This window comes from Tenrec ecaudatus, chromosome 4 (genome assembly GCF_050624435.1).
Source record: "Tenrec ecaudatus isolate mTenEca1 chromosome 4, mTenEca1.hap1, whole genome shotgun sequence".
Classification (NCBI taxonomy): domain Eukaryota; kingdom Metazoa; phylum Chordata; class Mammalia; order Afrosoricida; family Tenrecidae; genus Tenrec; species Tenrec ecaudatus.
In genome coordinates this window covers 38,403,360-38,419,730 of record NC_134533.1, presented here as the reverse complement: position 1 = coordinate 38,419,730, position 16,371 = coordinate 38,403,360, and the positions used below count along the sequence as shown (strand labels likewise).

The 16,371-nt window shown below is 55.6% G+C and overlaps 1 protein-coding gene across 4 annotated transcripts in view; it reads right to left on the bottom strand.

Moving 5' to 3' along the window:
* The window catches only part of WT1 (WT1 transcription factor), a 51,988-nt gene extending 40,590 nt beyond the window's left edge, over positions 1–11,398 (bottom strand). For 3 of the 4 annotated variants that reach the window (XM_075545938.1, XM_075545939.1, XM_075545940.1), the window contains exons 1-3: positions 10,575–11,398; positions 5,106–5,228; positions 4,504–4,606 (exon numbers count right to left, since the gene is read on the bottom strand). In XM_075545938.1, coding sequence (XP_075402053.1) covers positions 4,504–4,606; positions 5,106–5,228; positions 10,575–11,019 — 671 coding nt within the window. In that variant the 5' untranslated portion in view covers positions 11,020–11,398. The remainder of the gene's footprint in view (positions 1–4,503; positions 4,607–5,105; positions 5,229–10,574) is intronic. The other variant, XM_075545937.1, reaches the window with a different exon arrangement.
* Between the last annotated feature and the right edge of the window lie 4,973 nt (positions 11,399–16,371).

The window sequence follows — 16,371 nt, the reverse complement described above, 5'->3', positions numbered from 1 at the left end:
CAGTCACTCTCTTGTTATTGTAACTCCTCTCCAGCTCACCAGCGGGCCCAAAGAAAAGCCCTCTGGGGATTCAAGTTCTATTAATAAACACTTGGTCAGCACATACATTACAGGAATATTTGAGACTAGATTTTCTCCAGTTCCTCCCTGGTGACAAATTCTGTTCAAGCCCGCGACTTTGACGACACTGACCACCACCCTGGAGACCCTTTCAGACTTTCTACTCTTCGCACTTGCTAATGTGAGAACCAAGTATTAGCATCTTGTTCGCTTCAAATCGCGAATGACATACACGGAGGTCGGCAAGTGAGCAGAGGTGAGTTAATTATGATTCCATTTTCGTGGGCACAGGTTTATGATTTATGTCAATGTTTAATGTCAGTGTAGATTGTGGACCATGCATGGCCCAGCGACTCTGAATCCCAAGATTCTCCAGAAACTCCTTGGCTGATCAAGAGGTTTTGCTCACAGCTCGACTTCCCTCCTGAAAAGCAATCTACCGGGACCAGGTTCCACTGTCCACTTGACCCTTTGTGAATGATCAACATTCAAGAAGAAATTTTCCAGCAGGAAATTATTGCTTCTGGGGCTGGAGTAGGTCTACCTGCTCCAGGGCAGAAGGAGCTATTAGTTACCAAGAGTCACCCAGACTCATGGTGACAGCCCCCACCCCAACCCTCACCCCCTTATACCCCGCACAATACGATCGTCAGACCAGTATGAGTCCACCTTAGTCTGGAAGCTGGCTGAAGCCTGTTCAGCATCATCGCAACACCTTTGGAGGGTGGGGGGGAACCTCAGCTTGAGAAGCAGTGACCAGGAATGTAACTAACTTGGGTGTGCTGCATGGAAGAAGAGAGATCGACCCCAATGAGATGCCCTCATTAAAACTGGCATCGGAGTCCTTTTCAAGCCAGCGGTGAAGATGAGCCCATTAAATGGACACAGAGGTCGGGGTCTATTAAGAGATCAGCAAACCGAAGACAAGCAGGGAGGACTCAGCTAGCTGCCTTTCCTACGAAGAATTGGGGAAGAAAAGGTAGGAATGAGGTCTGAGTAGGCTACCCCTCCCCCACTAAAAAAAGATCATGGTTGTTTGCTCATCCTTCCTGGAGCCTTGCCTCTGAGCAAGCTCAAGTTAGCCTGAACGTGGTTGGTTTGGGGGGTCTTGATGGAAGAGGAAGCAAAGTCACACCCAGTGCAAGAAGTGAAGCTGCAGATCTGGGAGTCTGGAAGGCAGGTGGCTGTCCTTCCGGAACGCCGGGTTGCTCCTGACAATGTCCACCAGTGATCATCCTGTTCTCCCAAACCACTACAAATTTTCTGCTGAAAGCTATGGATGGCACTATCAGGTAATGGGACTTCATTCACTGCAGGTAACTGAACACTTTCCTCCAGTGAGACCTTTAACAGATGCCACCTTGGGAAAATGAATGGCAACTGGCCAGCCACTGGGAGAGGCAGCAGAGAGCAGTAGGCAGGAGGATGGATTATGCAGACTTGATTCCTGATCTGAGCACCCACTCTGCCTTTCATTGTGTCTCAGAGTAAGTGGTTAGCCTCTCACGGCCTCAGTTCCCCTCCCTAGAAGAGAGGTGACGATTGTCTATCATTCTATTGATTAAATGAATCCAACAGGCATCCCCTCTTATGTAAGTTTGCTTCAGGTACCACACTTCCATGAAACACCTATACCTACACATTAGGTTTTTGCTACTCACACAGCAATCTGAAGAGGATTTTCACTTCTATATTAAAAATGTCCAAAAGTGAATTAACATCTGGTGTGTGTTACAGGGAGCCACTAAGGAAGGGGTGCACAGTCCGAGCATCTGCGAGAGTGCGTCAGTGAGCCCCGTGCCCGAGAACTTCACTCAGCATCCCAGTATCAAGCCTCCATAACTCTGGGCTTGTCTGTGAGCACTGCATGCAGGTGTTTTCAGTTTCATATGCTATTTGGTCTAAGCAGCAGGTTCAATATTGGGTCTGAAAATGCTCGCCGTTTCCCCCTGTAAATTAAGGCTACATGCTTCTTCTCTTTACACGAGTTCAGCTCAAGAACAGGTCCATAGGCGTACTCTGCTTTCAAACAAGGGGAACCTGGTATTTGTAAGGTGCTTAGGATGGTGCCTGTTGCGTCTGGGTACCACTGAGTCTATTTCACCTTAGTAGCCCCAATGTGACCAAATAGAACTGCCTCAGAGGGCTTCCAGGTCTTGATTTTTAGGGACGCAGATTGCCAGGTTTATCTCCAGAGGCATTGCTGGGGGAGGGGGGGCGAGGCCTAACCTTTTAGGTTCATACCTGAGCGCTTAACTTTAGGTTAGTACCTGAGCACCACCAGGTGTATGGCACATAGCAAGTGTCTGTTGACCAGCACGTGGGCTAGTTAGCAGGGATAGGGGGAGGAGAATAAGCCAGGTGGTGAGCCCTGGAGTGGCCTGCAAACCCTCCGAGACTGGCTTTGACATCAGAGAGGCAGAAATCAGAAACCCTGCCTCTTGCTCTCATTTGCTATGTTATATCAAGTCTCTGAACTTATTTCCCCCACCCAGAGCCTAATTATAGATAGTGTCCACCTCGCCCAAGTCGCCATTAGTGTCCAGTGAGACGGGAGTGAAGAACAGCGGTGCAGTGAGTTTGGGTTATTGTGTTCAAGAGACTATCATCCAGTGACAACTGCTGGGTGATCTTCGGACACAACTCTTTCCACCTTCAAGATGCGGCAGGTAGGGAAGAAAGGAGACCAGTGCTTGTCACTTCCCACACGGCATTTCCTAGTCACTGCCGTTCCCATCCATGCACAGATGTGCACAGCTGGAATGCCTCCTCAGTTCTGTTACCTGCCAAGAGCAGGACGCGAGCCCCAGGAGTTGGAGGCTCTTCTCAAAGTAAACTCATCGTTCTGATGGTTTAAGGTTGGCATTCGTGCCATTAAGGACCACTGGTGGGGCAAAGGTGGCACTGGTGTTACACTGTGAACCCCAAAGTTGGTGGTTCCAACCCCAACAGCGGCCCTGAGAGAGAAAACACCTGGGAACCTAAAGCCGTTTCCACGTAGAAAAGTCTCTAAGGGACAGCTCTCCACGTTTACCTTGGGTCTTTGTGATGAAAAATAAACTCAATGCACCTACCAATATCTATACCAGGACCTTTAGTTCAGGCTGGCAAGGGAGGCTAGACTCTAGCCTAACCCTGGCGAGAAGGGGTGAATCTGGGCAGGCTAATTTAAGGAGTCAAAGGCCACAAGCAAAGGAAGCCCAAACCCCTTGTCCCGAGAACGTCCCAATTGTAGATGGAAATGAACGTGAGAGTAAAGAGAGGGGCGATTCTGGTTTCCGAGGCCCAATCAGATATGCTGGGCTTTCAGGTCAATAGGAAAGTCTCCGCACTGGGGTGTCCAGAAGTAGAGGGCGCGCAGCCCGGTACCTCTCTAGCAGGGAGAGGGCGCACCCCCCAGCTTGGTCCCCCGCTGAATCTCACAGATGTCGCGGGACAATGGAATGCGGCCCCAGAAGGCTGCAGCCCATCCTCCACGTGCGGGGAGGGAGGAGTTGGGGGGGGGGGGCTGCGGCGCGGCCCCTCTCCCACCCCCTCTCCCGGGCCAGGCGCTTTTCCTTCCTTCATTACCTCACTGCCTCCTTCCCTTGACGTCAGCCCCGGGTCCTCGCGCCCAGGGGCGGGGAGGCAGGCGGGGAGGAGTTTGGGGCCGTCCGTGTCAGGATCCCCGCCGCACTCGGGGGAAGGGCAGTGAGGTAATGCGCGCCCACTGGGGGCCGCAAAGGTGGCGCCGCCACTTCCCTCCCCCGCCCCTCCTTCCCACCCGGCGCGGGCCGGTGAGTGTGCCGTGGTTACTAAGCAACCCTATCGGAGGCGCGGGACGCCGGCCAAGTTCACCCAAAGTTGAAGAATAAACTTGGGGCGAGAAGGTGGAGGGGGAGCTAGATCCAAGAGAAAGATGAAGCTACGGAGAAAGGCTTGCCCGGGGAAAGATGCGGAGCAGGCGCCTAGCTCGCCAGAGAAAGAGGGGCAGGGGGACGGGTGTGTGTGGGGGGGGAGGGGGGTGAAGACAGGGTCTCCCTGGTCCCTGTGGGGCACTGTGCCATAACCCCCACAGTCCGCACAGTCGCAGTCCCATCCATGCCAATCACTGGGACGTGCCACAGGGGAGAAGTCTGTGGACCGAGGGGGCGCCCCCCCCCCCACAGGTAGTCGGAGAGGACCCCGGTGGACAGGCGAGGGTCAACGGAGGGAGAAAGAGAGACTGAGACTCTTATGTTTCGGCTGCGTGGAGAGGCGGCGAGCCTTTCCCCGCAGCGCTCGGGTGAAGTCACCTTTCAAGGTGCCTTTCGACTTCAGCTCCGAGCAGCACCCAAACCCCACGTTAGAGCACAAGTGAGCAGGAGCCGGTGACGCCTTCCTTCTAGTCGGAGCGGGGACAGGAGCCACTCCACCAGTTCCCAGGCTGCTAAAGGCGCCTGCGCGCCCCCGAGCCCGGCCTACCTGCTGTAGGGCGTCCTCAGCAGCAGCGCCTGGCTCCCCGTGCAGCTGTCGGTGGGGGTGTGGCAGCCGTAGACCGGGGGCGGCACGGAGTACTGCTGCTCACCTGCGGAAGAGCCCCCAGGGCCGGTTAGCGCGGGCGGGCCCGGGGGCCAGCCGGCCTGCAGCCGAGGCACGTGGGTGAATGGCGGGGGTGGGGTGGGAGGTGGGGATCCTCATCCTGGGCTGGTCCCCTCCGTAGAGCTGGGCTCGGGAAGGCCGGCCCGGATCCCCGGGCCAGCAGAGCGCCAGCCTCCAAATGGTGACCAGTTAGGCTGCTCACCTCAGGGCTCCTTAGTCACTTGGGGGGATGCCCAAAAGACCCTGGAGAATGGGCCTTGGAAGATTTCCTCAAACGCTGCCCCTTACCAATTGTGGGGCTGAGGGTATTGGGGAGTTTTTGTTTGTTGTTTCCTTAAATAGACGGGAGCAGGGCCCCCTGGAATTGGATTACATTCTCTAAAGTTTCTTGGGATGTGTTCTTCTGACTTGGGTTGGCAATTCCTGGAGGGCCTCTTGGATGACAGGGCGGGGACCCTCCCCCCAGATGTTTCCCCGCTCCTTACCAAGGGAGCCCTGCTGGCCCATGGGGTCCTCATGCTTGAAGGAGTGGTTAGGGAACTGCGCCGCATGATGTGAGGGCGTGTGGCCATAGCTGGGCGCCCCGTCGAAGGTGACTGTACTGTATCCTGCGGGTGCAACCGGAAAAAGCACAGCATCAGCGGGGGTTCGTGAAGATGGGGTGCTGGTCTAAACCAGAACGGGGCAGAGAAGCACCCCCCCATCCGGCAGCAGAGAGCCAGACCCCATCCTTCTAGGCCCCAGGCTGTGGTGACCTGGGTATATAGTTCTTGCCTGACCTCCTTGCCACGTCCTAATTTATTTACTCCATCATTTTTCCACCGGTGACTGTCGCTTCCGCACCGACCCAGCGGCAAGGTAAGTATTAAAACGGTCGCCTATTCGGCAACGAAAGTTATTCTCCCCAAAAACAAACACCTTAGCTCTCGCGCCAGGGCAGCACGGGCAAGTGAAATGAATTTGCTCAGATGACCCTGCGCTGACTCGGAGCAGTAAATCAGCGCCTGCGTACCAACTTTCATTAATTATTCGGAGCCGGTTAAGCGTCTTGCGCTCTCAATGAGGGAGAGTAATTACCCAGGCGTATTCCCTGTCTGGGGCTCCACGACCCAACACCACTACACCTTCCGGAGAGTTGGGAAGGGGCCCTGCCAGCTGAGCCCGTGGACGTTAAACCTGGCGCCCAGAAGTTGCAGCTCTGACCACTGAACTGCTACGTTGGTAACCTCCCGTTCCAGGCTTGAAAAATGGTTTATTCGCGACTGTGTTGGGCATACACTGTATGGGTCCCCTGCCACAGTTTCCCTGCGGAGGACCTGGGGCACGCTCGGCCATGTTCTTTTTTCACATCTCTTAAAGTGGGAAAAGGATGTGGATTTGGAAAATGTGTGCTCCGGATCAAGTTGCTTTAAATAAATCGTCAAACTTGCTATCTTTGGACGCAAAGCATCCTGGAGTGGAAATGAGCATTAGTCCTGCAGCCCTGCACCCAAAGTGGGGTCCCCTCTAATCACACATTAATTTGTCCACCTCTGGCCCGACATCCGGACCAAGCGGGAAGAATGATCCAGACCCTAACACCAGTGCCTTGTGTCCTAGGCCACCTTGCCAGCTCCAGCTGCCTATGGGACTGCGATCATGTGGCGCTCGAGCCCCATTCTGTTCTCAGGAGAGGGCTGCCAGCCCTCATTCCACTCTTGTCCCAGATACTCCCAAGGATCTACGCCTAAGAATTAAGCTGGGTGGTGAAAAAAATTCAATGGGGTTCATAAGCACCCATGGGCAATCCCATGAGCGTGGTGTGTCAGGGAGGCAGGGAAGGTGCCAGACTTCCTTAGAGAGCCTGGATCTCTAGCGCCACAAACTGAGGACTTAAGAAAGCATTGCCTTTTATAATTTTCATGACCCCAAGGTCTCCTAGCATAGCGCATTATTGGGCTGCTAACTCAATGATCAGCAGTTCAAAAACACCTGCAGCTCCGTGGGAGAAAGAGGACGCCTACTCTGGGAAGTAGAAACCCACAGGGGCAGCTGGACAGCTCTATTCTGGCTTTTCAGAAGGTCGCCTTTACTTGGCATCGACTTGATGGCTGTGGTGGATTTGTTTGTGGTGTTTTTGTTGAAGTGAGCAAAGCTAACTTCCTCCCCATCAACTCCCAGACGTGAGTGAATGCCTTTACTCTTCTAGAGACTTCCTTTTAAGAGCAGAGGCCTGCCCCTGCTCGAGACCTTGAGGCCCCTCAAGAAGGAAATTCGCTCCAGTCCCCTGATTTTGCCCAGAAAGAAAGGTGAATTTCTGAAAGGGTATTTTTGAAACAACGGGGAGGGCAGGTTATAAGTGACAAAGTCTCCAGAAAAACCCTTCTCTATTCCTGAACTGATGTGCAGGGCAGCAGGAGCCCAAGGCACCTCCTAGTCCTCGGCAGTGGGCGCCGCCACTGTCAGTGCACAGCAAGGACCTGGAGGACCTCCTGTCCCTGGGTGCAGTTCCCACATGGGCCGTTTCGCCTCCACGGCCCAGAGCTCTGGCCCAAGGCTGCTCCAGCCTGCTGAGCAACCCAAGCTCCCTCCCAGATAAGTCACGTAGACCCTTAAAGCTGGGGGACAGTCTGGTGTCCCTCCCTTGGGTCCCCGGGTCAGACAGTGGTGAAGGAGCCTCAGAGAGGAGGGAGGACTCTCTTAATTAGGTGCTTATCATGCAGGGGACTGATTAGAACGTGTTGCTCAGCCCGTCCCTCCCCCTGGCACCCAGGGTTGGCACGAAAGCTCCAGGGTGTTGGCCTAGGGAGGTCCAGTTGCGGGGTGGGAAGAGGCAGCTTTTTCAATGGTTCCTTGTACAGGCCTCAGAGGGAGACGCTTCAGCAGCCAAGGTAGCGCCTTTCCCAAGATTAGTCTTGTCCAGGGAGGGGACAGCAACCTTGACCATGTGGAGAGACTCCTTCTGTGCCTCCCTCTCCAGCCCTCTGCCTGCAAAGCAGCATTGGAAACCAGAGGTTCTGGCCAGGCCCTGGGATGTCAGTGGAGGGTGGCTGACAGGGACTCAGACTGGGCTGTGCTCAACGGGAAAGAGGATTGCTTTTAAAAAGGGGGCAGGGAGGGAAGAGGTGTAGTAAAGGGGCATGTGAAGATCTATCCTCCAAGGAAATACCCTCTCTGGTATTACCAGAGGGGCTGAGATGCTTTCTATGGCTGAGCCTGGTGACCACAAGGACTCAGATGCACGCCCACACGGGGCTGGTGGCTCAAGGGCTGGCTGCCAAGAAATCACTTCGATCCCCAAACCAGCATTTAGGTCCTCCAGCCCTCATGCAGACTACCATGGATTCCACACCCAGTCCCTGGGGAGGAGGGCATCCATCTCAGCAGTAGGGCCAGCATTCCTGGAAGAGCGGGTGGGGCTCAGATACCTATTCTCTCAGAGCCTCCGTTTCTCCTTCTGAAAGTAAGGGTCTGGCTGTGAGCAGCTTGCAGGCTCTAGAGACACATTCATTGTCTTGATATCCAATCCACCGTGAGGCCCCCTGCACAGTGTGTGGCACAGTAGACGCTCAGGACAAGTTTGCTGAGTGAATGTCTAGTCACTGGACTCTAGTGGTATGGTTCAAATGTCAGCTTCAATATTGAGGAGAGAGAGCGAGGACATTCTTGGAAAACCCTTTTAAGGGAGGGAGGAAGTTTGGAACCTTCATCTGTGGGCCAGGGTTGGGTTTCCTTGCCTGACCGAGGACAGGGATCCAGACAGAACTCCAATCCTCTCCCTCGGAGTTTGAAGAGAAGTTGAAGGGCCTTCCCATGCTTAGGGGGAAAACAAACACTAGTGTCTTCCCCAGCGCAAGTAGCACCTCACCTCTAATTATATCACAGAACACCCTAATTCTGGGGTTGAGGTAAGAGCAGGAATTGAGAGATCAATGTGAAACCTCAAGTGCCCTCCCAGCTTCCCCCTAACCCCCCCCTCCCACCTCAGCTCCCAGCTGCTCAGTGGCCCAAAGGACCTCCACAAATTTAGGTTTGTATTGTGGGAGAAAAACCAAAGCCCCAATTCAGAAATCCCAACTTATACTTCTAGTCTGCAGCTGCGTCTGGGGGGGGGGGGGCAGGCCATTCACCCTTCTCTATGGCCAAGAACCCAGGGGGCGGAGGTAGCTCTTCCCCTGCCCTTTCTGAAGACCAGCTCCCAAGGCCCATTTTTTTACTGCGGAAATCAGAAAAAAAAAAAAAAGGTTTTCCAACCCCCCCCCCCCCCACACACACACAAGTGTTCCTGGCTCCCAAGCTCAGAATATGCAGGCCTTGAGGGACCGCTCGCGCCCTGCACAAGTCTAGGCAGCAGAGTTCAAATCCAGCCCAGGTTCCTCCAAACCACTGCAGAAGCGCTCTCTTGCTGCCATCGAGTCGATATAGCTGTTGCCGATTGTGGAGGGATTAAAATGGAAGCTTTTTGGAGGTCTTATTTTACATCCAAGGTGCTTAAGCCAAACATCTTTTTAAGTAAAAAAGATAAAACCCCAAACAACTCACTGCCACGTGTTGATTCTGACTCATAGCGACCTTTTTGCTTCTGCTTATTGTTAAGTGCCACACAGTTGCCTTTGGGTCACAGCGACCCTGCGTCCAACTGTGGGAAATACTGCCCTGTCCTTCATCATCTTCACAATGGTTACATTTGTGCGCGTCTCCAGCTTCTCCAAATAGCCGGCACCACACACTGACTTGCAGCGCACACCTGCTTGCCCCCAGTGATCTGTCTTGAACCCAATCATCTTTCCATGTATTTTGAGCCTCAAGCCCAGAAAAGTGGGGTGTCTGCTTCGACAGCACGGGCCTAGAGGAAGGGGACGGAAAGGGATTTGAACCTCCACGCTTCTCCCAGGGAACCCGGGCACACCCTGGGCACCAGACACACTCGGTTCCTCCACCCTGTGCATCTCAGTAACATTCCAGGCCCTACACTCACGCCAAGTTTTGCTCCAAGAAGGAGTGTCTATCTATGCGTTACCAAAGCGCTTCCTGCGATAGCGAGTTAAATCGAATTGGTTTAGGTTCTCAACAGTCTAAATCCAATCGGCAGCAACTCCAAGAGAGAAGTACAGGGGCTGGGCACCAGCGGCTCCCCGCTGGCCGGGTGACAGGGTATGCTGGCATGTGGAACCAGTCGGAGGTGCACACGGACCGCAGCAAATAAACTGTCCTTGGTCTCAACCCCAGGTCTTGCACCCGGGCTCTACGCAATCCGGAGATGCCCAAGGGGCCTTGAAGGCCGAAGCTCTCGCTTCTGCCTACTAACTGGAGTGGAACCCAGTCTGCGTTCAGAATCTGATCCGTCCGCAGAACCTACAGAGCCTCAGAGCGCCAGGAACCAGGGAGATGCACTTCTCTATCGCCTTAGGCGGGAGCCATACTCGGACAAGGGAAAGTGCGTCATCAATGGCTGGGCCCTTCATCTACTCATTCTTGCTCTCTAACCTACCAGGTGTGTCCCTGTTGTGTACCAACACCACCCACACCGTGCTAACGGCTCAGGTGGACCCTGGACATCGGCGCGGCGGGGGCAGCTGGGGCTGCTCTTCCTCGCTGCAGGTCCCACTCAGAATTGACAATAGGCGCCCAAAGGCCAACAGCGGGGCACGATTGCGGTGTGCCTTCAGACGGCCCAGTGTCTTCCCGAGTCCACCTGGAGCCTTTGGAGCCTCGGAATCTCCCAGGCCGCCGCCCCCACCCCGCCAAGGCCCCCAGGCGGCCTCCCGGCTCCAACGAACAGTCCAGCTTCAGCCCTCCCGGCGAGGGGGTCGGGGGGGGGGCCGGGGAGGGGGAGGCCCTACTCCGGGCCCCTACACGTTCCCCAGCTCAGGCTGGGGTAGCGGACGGGCCCGGAGGGAGGAGCGCCCGCACGCGCTCCAGCCCCGGCGCTACCAGCCCGCGAACTGGCGGCGCTCCCGGCGGCGGCGGCTTACCCTGGTTGCGGATGGCGGGCTGGCTTTCCAGGCAGCTGGGCAGGTAAGGCGCGTTGGGGAACATGCGGGCCTGGCCGGTGGACGCCTGGCTGGGCGGCGGCGGCGCGAAGGGTCCGTAGCGACAGGCTCCGGCGGTGCCGGTGAACTGGCCCGAGAAGTGCACGGTGAAGGCGCTCAGGCACTGCTCCTCGTGCGGCTCGGCGCCGCCCCAGCTCGGCTCCTGTTTGATGAAGGAGTGCGGCGGCGGCGGCGGCGGCGGGGGCGGCGGGGCCGGCGGCGGCGCGGGGCCGCCCAGCGACCCGTAAGGCGAGGCGCCCGGGGGCGCGAAGTCCAGCACGGGCGCCCACTGCGCGGCGCCGCTCACGGGCAGGGCGCAGCCGCCGCCGCCGCCCAGCGAAGGGACTGCCGGCAGCAGCGCGTTCAGGTCCCGCACGTCGGAGCCCATCGGCGGCGGCGGCTCGGCCCCCGGCGGCCCGCGGCTCCGGCGACCCTGCAGGCGCGCGGCGCTCGGCTCGGCGGCGCCGAACTTGGCCCAGAGGCTTCCCGGAGCCCGGACGCCCGGCTGCTCGGGCCCCAAGCGGAGCGCCGGCTCCGGGGCACACGTGGCAGCCGGCTCCGGCGGCAGCAGGAAGTCCAGGGTCTCGGCGAGGCGGCGGCGGGCCCTGGGTCCAGGGCTGCCGTCCGGGCTCCGGCTCGGTGGGTGAGTGGGTGGGAGGGTGAGGGAGTGGGAGGGCGGACGGGAAGGGGATGGGAGGAGCGGGCGGGCGGCCGGGGTGCGGAGAGCCCCCGAGTGTGGGCGCTGCCTTGAACTCCTTACCCCAGCTGCCTAGCAGCCCCCGGCGTCCCCAAGCTCAAATAAGAGGGGCCGGTGGCGAAGGGGGAGGAGGAGGAGCCTGGGGGCTCTGCCTCTCCATTCACACCGCAGCCCAGCCCCAGTCGGCGGCGCGCGGCTCCTGGGGGGGCGGGTGCAGGAGCCCGAGGGGGGGCCGGCCCAAGGGGGACTCTCGGAGACACTCTCCTCTCCCTTACCCGGCACTCACACTCAGCTGGCCCGTGGGGCGCAGCCCCCTCCCCTTTCCCTGCTTGGACTTGGAGTGCGGGCTCTTCGAGGTGCTGAGAGGCCCTCCAGGTGAGCAGCGATGGTCCCCTACCCCCTGAATGCGACAGGGTGCGCCGCAGGGGTGGGGGTACTCAGAGAGGGCGGGTTGGAGGGAGGAGCAGGTGGCCCGGAGAGGGCGGGAACTTCGAGAAAGCGCAGAGAACGGGAGTCCCGTATTAGTTTAGTAACCTATGGGCAGGAGTGGTGGCCGTCATCTCAGGGTCACTGCTGGGAAGTGGCCCCTTGTGGGTTCGGAAAACCCACGACTGGAGGCGACCGTGCCCCGGCGGGCCGGCCGGGACGACTTCGAAGGGTTGCATCAGTTAGTGATGATCGGGGCATGTTTCGATTGCCCGGTGACTGCTGGCTTCGTTTTTTATGCCTGAAGGAGGGAGGTTGCCCTCGATTGCAAACCCGTATCAGCGGGGCTTCATTGGCCTTTCCAGTGGGGAGTACCGAACTCATTTACAGCGAAGCCCGAGATACCCCGGCTAGTTTAGGTGGGAAGAATATCCTTAGGAAAGGCTCGGAATGGGCAGGGGCGTCCTGGGGCCCAGTTGGAGGGTGGGGACGCGGCAAGGAGAGGGCGGCCCCTGGGGCCGGTCCAGCCGAGCTCAAGTTCTGCTCCTAGTGAAGAGCACCGTCCTGTAGGACCGATCAGGGGGCGCGGCGGGCTGGGGAGTGGGCAGGGGAACCTGCCCTCCCGGAGACTTGGCTTGCTCTGTTGGGAGCAACAATTTCACCAAATCAGACTCCTCCCATCACCTAGTCTCTTTGGGAGACCCCAGCCCCCAGAGCAGGCTTGTTTTTGTTTTATTTTGTCAATTTGGCTCTTCAAAAATAGTCGGGGTCTATTAGGGTTTAGGGAAGCGGCTCACTGGCCCGGGAGAGGCACCAGGATCGCAGAGTGGAGAGCGTTTCAGGGGCACGTGCAAATGCACGGAGCCTCCCTAGACGGCAGCGGACTGGAACTGCGTGATGTGCGGCCAGGAATCGGCCAGCCACCCGGTGATCTCGGCCCCTGGCTTTCCAGTTAAGTCCTTGGGAAAGCAACACTCAAGATAGTCAAAAATAGGTGTAGTCTTACCAAGACACGGAACGCCTAAAAAGCCTTCCCTTACTCTCCATTTCTAACGTCTTGGTTTTAGTTAATTTGCACAGTGAACGCAGTCGCTGTGAGTTGGGGCTGCGGTCCCGGACGTGAAGATTTAGGAAGTACACACTGTACACAATCCCCCCTTGGAGGCGGTGGGGTCCCAGCGGCACAGAAGACCCTGAGGGCATAATTTGGGAATGTGTGCTATTTCCTCTTGTTCGCCCCACGGTCGCAGTGGTTAGCACTTCCTTTGGATACTTTTGGCGGCGCTCGTCTTAGCTACATTTCGCTGTGGAAGCATTTTAAAAAAGAAACAAACAATGTTTCAAGGTCTCTACTGCTTTGCATCCCTAACCTGTTTCGAGGCTGCAGAGAGCAAGGGTTGGGGCTTGAGGGGCAGGGGTTGAGGCGCCGCGGGAGGGGCGGGGGTGTGAGGAGTTGGGGAACAGCTCATGGTCAAGTTGCCCCTACAGCGCCCCAGACCTTCGTCCCCTCCTCAGTAGACATTTCTACTGTAGCTTCCAAGTCGCGGGGGGTTTTCCCCTAACTGGGACTCGGAGCTTCCAGGGAATTGGGGGCCATTTTGGACAGAGATTTTCATTTCCAAACGAAAGTGTCTAGATTGTTTCTACTGTACCTACGTGTGTGCGCGTTGGGAGCCGAGGAGAAAATGCTGGCTCAAATGTGAATTTTGGGTTATGCCTCCTCAGTAAGTCAAAGGTACTTTTCTCTTCCTTCAACGTAAAACTCATAATAAAAGTTTTGTATTGGGCAGAAGGGGAGCCAGGCAAATGCTGCTCTCCTTTTCGCCCCACCGTTCATTTCCTGAGGCGCCCTGGGGGGAGGTAAAAAGAAAACAGGGGTGCAGTCCCCAAGTCACCCCAATCCAGGGGTGACCTCTTTACCCGAGAGGTGGGTGCTGTGAGCCAGGAACCCAGAGAGAGACCTGATGCCCGATTTTAAACGAGCCGGAGCGGAGACACTGGACTACCTCGAGGTCACCGGAGGCTCCTTTCCCATTCTAGGAGAGCTCAGCGGTCACCTGGGTGGATCCCCCGGCCCTGAGCGGGGCGCAGAGAAGACTGCGCCCAAAGGGGCAGCTCTACAGAGGGCTCAACTAGAGGGTGGCATGAGTCAGAATGGACTTGATTTGATAGCCCTTGGTTTGACTTTTGTTTTCTTTGGCTTGCCGCAGAAAGATAGAGATGTTCCGCAAACGGGGCCCTTTTTGCCCAAGGGCCCATGGTCAATTCGTGGAGAGGCCAAGCCAGCTCGATGCTTCACCAACTGCCTTTCTGGCAAGACAGGGAGCGGGAGAGCCCCTGGGAATCCGCGTGCCTCTGGCACTTTAGTAAAGAGTGACTGGGCTGGAGAGACGCATAATCCTAGGAAGATCCCCAAACCACGGCCGGGTGAGAGGGGCCAGTGAGGACCTCCTGACCCGCCGCAGACCCAAGCGTCCACCCCGACGTTGTCAGCTGTATGTGACCGAGCGCAGAGCGGGGCGGCTAAGGCCGCGGCCCCAGGGACCAGCGCGCACGCCGGGGCTGAGCTCCGGGCGTCACCCCGAGGCCGCGGACAACTGAATAAACACGCCGCAGCCGCGCTCCGATCTGTCAAGGGCTGGGGCCTCCTGCCCGCGCCCCAGACGCAGCCGCGGACCGGGAGTGGCTCGCGGAACCTGCGCCCAAGCCTTGGCAGAATGCAATCCCAATGGATCTAGCCCGCAACTCTGGGAATCTGCCCACCTAGGGCCACGGGACATGCCCCCACCCCACAGGAGCTGGCTGTTGAAATGCAGAAACTCTGGCTTCATTTCTCTTAAAAAACAAAACGGGGACAGGGGACGGGGGCTTTTGTGATGGCCTACCTCTTGTCTTCCTCCGTTCCTTAAAAATTAGGATCTTTTAAACGAACGTTCCTTAAAAATTAGGATCTTTTAAACGGAAACCCCCTTTAAAATTATCTGGGATCTGGTTTTCGGGCCAGGGGATCAGTGTGCACTTCCCAGTTCGCTGAGCAAAATTTCTCTCATCCCCACAGTCTGGAGCCGCTGGGGTTACCAGTCTGCTCTGATGCCACCAGGAGATGGTCCCCAAGCTCCCAGAGAGTCCCCAATGAAAGGATTCCGCAGCGCTGCCTCTATTATTATACCGTAAATCTTTTTAAATTCTGGAACTAATTATATAGAGGATATGTCTCAATTTGTTCTGCATTAATGCCACAGTGGGGATGGAGGCCAGGACGTGGCCAGAGCAGATACATAGGCCCATGAAATTGATGAACTGAGAGTTGCTTCCAGTCCTGAGCGGACCATCTGGAATTCCAGTCTGAGGTTACAATTAGAACTCCTGACCCCAGATTCAACTTTGCAAACAACTAGAGGGGGGAAAAAACGGGAATGGAGGGGGGGAAAGAGAGAGAGGGAGACTTATTCTGCACCTGTAAAAAAATCCTTACACCACAATCTTAAAACCGTTTCATCTTAGAAAATGCTCTGCAAGGATTTCTTTGGTGGTTGTTTTTTAACCTATAAAAGATAATGGAATACATTTTATAGACTGGATTTTATCTGTTTCCCTGGCCTCTCCTGGCTGGACTCAGTTTAATAGTTGTCAGTTTTTCTCTGTGTTGGATTTAATTATGTAGGTCCAAACTATTCGCCCCCCCCCCACCCCAAGTAGGTTAGCTTGCTAAATATTCTGTCACTTTTGCGATTCCCTCGCTGAGAAATAGCTTAATTACAGAAATCTGCCAAGATCTAAGAACTAGTTTTTGACTGCTACTCCAGTATTTGTGTTGTTCCGTCCTGTTCTAAATCAGCTCAGCCAATTTCTTCCTTCTTTCTCTAGTAACCTGCTGCTTTATTCTCCTCTCAAGTTGACCCCTGAAGAAAGCAAGGAACCAGGCAATCCCAAGGAATCTGTTAAATTTATTAGCATAAATGCTTAGGAAAAAAAGAGATATAAATCATTCAGATGTATTAAGCCATAAAGTAGCCTGGTGAAGTTAGTCCTTCCTGGGATAAAACAAGGTATCAGCAGTATCTTTCAAGCTGAATATATGCTGTAAAATTATCCAAAAGCTAAGTTAGGAATCTATGGTGAGTGGTTGGTGGCAGGCCAGAAGGACCACTCTCTAGGGCAGCTTGTTTGCGCTCTCATGGCACAAACATCGAGGATAGTAAGGGAAAATGCTTCATCAGTTTGCATTCAGAGGCTTCTATGGGCCTTTTTTTTTTTTAGCTATGCAGTATAGCTTTCCCCAAAGTCGATTTAATTTCACAAAAATCTAGTCACGAAACTTGTACAGATAACCGACGATGGCCTTGGTCTGCAGACCGGAATGGTGCGGAAGGCTGTGTGTTGACCAGAGGTGGATGTGGAGGAGGAATGAAGAAGGATTGCCAGAATTCCTTGCAGAAGTTTACCAAGACAGAAAACCAGGCAAAATGATGAACAGTTCCTTGCAAAGTTCATAATCTTGGCTCTCCACAAGCCTTGCCAAACCAGGGCACTGTTGGCTTCTTAGAAAGAAATGATTGTTCTAAACCTTTTCTTCTTTAATGGTGAGGTCCTCTTGATAAAGGGAATAATCCCATC